Genomic DNA, 1,133 nt, shown 5'->3' on the forward strand with positions numbered 1-1,133 from the left:
TAGTAGTACAAATGTGTTTTCTTAAGACTTAGATTGTCTTGTCCTCAATTGGGCCAAACCTGTTGCAAGACAATCACACAACACAAAGCATCCTACATAAGAGATAGCATTCAAGTTTTACAGACCAGCAAGCAACAAAACATAACATCTTACATAAGTTCACAACAAAACCGAGATAAATACTAAACACCCAAAATATTTTAAGCTTCTTGTCTTCTAAGCCTTTGTTCTAGACTTCTTCTTGCGCCTTTCAATCTCATCAGTGTTAGCTTCAGTGAAAGGAATGGAAACCCACTGTGAACGTGAATGTATCTTTTTTGTCTGTTCTGGCGCTGTGAACTTCTTTGGTTGAGTAGCCTTTCTCGGTCTTCCCCTCGGCTTAGGAGCCTTCTTAGGAGACTACTTAGGAGCCTGCTTCCTCAACGCCATTTGCTTTGGCCTATGCTTGACCCCAGTTCCAGAAGGCTTGGCTGCTCCCTTGCCAGCTTCCTTCGTTTCACAAGTACTGCCTTCGTAGACAACCATGTACCACTTTTGCTTTTCTTCCTCAGTATATTTTTCAGTCTCTTTCTCGGGTTCTTCCACCTCATCCTCCACCATTTCTTTAGCCTCTTCCTCAGGTTCTTCCACCTCTTCCTCCACCATTTTTCCAGCCTCTTCCTCAGGTTCTTCCACCTCTTCTTCCTCAGGTTCTTCCACCTCTTCCTCCACCATTTTTTCAGCTTTTTCGAACAACTTCTCTGGTGTTGTAAGGACTTGTCTCCTCGCGGCTGCTGCCTTAGTCCTACCACGTGGTGGTGTAGGAGTTTTCTCGGTTTCAAATTCAACCTGAGCCTCTATTTCAACCTCTTCTTCAATCTCATTGGCTTCATTCATCTCAACCTCATCTTGAACCTCAACCCGAGCCTCTGTTTCAACATCTTTTTCTTTGTCTTCTTCAGCTTCTGCTTCAGGTTCAGGTTCTTTCTCTTCCTCAGAACCTCTATCGTCCTTCTGAGCCTCTTCTTCACTCTCTTTCTCATCCTCTTTTTCTTTGTCTTCTTCAGCTTTTGCTTCAGGTTCAGGTTCTGTCTCTTCCTCAGAACGTCTATCGTCCTTCTGAGCCTCTTCATCACTCTCTTTCTCTTCTACCA

The 1,133-nt window shown here is 44.0% G+C and overlaps 1 protein-coding gene across 1 annotated transcript; it reads right to left on the reverse strand.

The window, feature by feature from the left end:
• Positions 1 to 399: 399 nt before the first annotated feature.
• On the reverse strand, positions 400 to 1,052 carry LOC106321544 (neurofilament heavy polypeptide-like; the record flags this gene model as incomplete). The annotated part of the gene is made up of 1 exon (XM_013759800.1): positions 400 to 1,052. A coding segment is annotated over one exon (653 nt), but the record flags the coding sequence as incomplete, so codon positions are not given.
• Positions 1,053 to 1,133: the final 81 nt, after the last annotated feature.

Source organism: Brassica oleracea, unplaced genomic scaffold (assembly GCF_000695525.1).
Source record: "Brassica oleracea var. oleracea cultivar TO1000 unplaced genomic scaffold, BOL UnpScaffold01945, whole genome shotgun sequence".
Taxonomy (NCBI): domain Eukaryota; kingdom Viridiplantae; phylum Streptophyta; class Magnoliopsida; order Brassicales; family Brassicaceae; genus Brassica; species Brassica oleracea.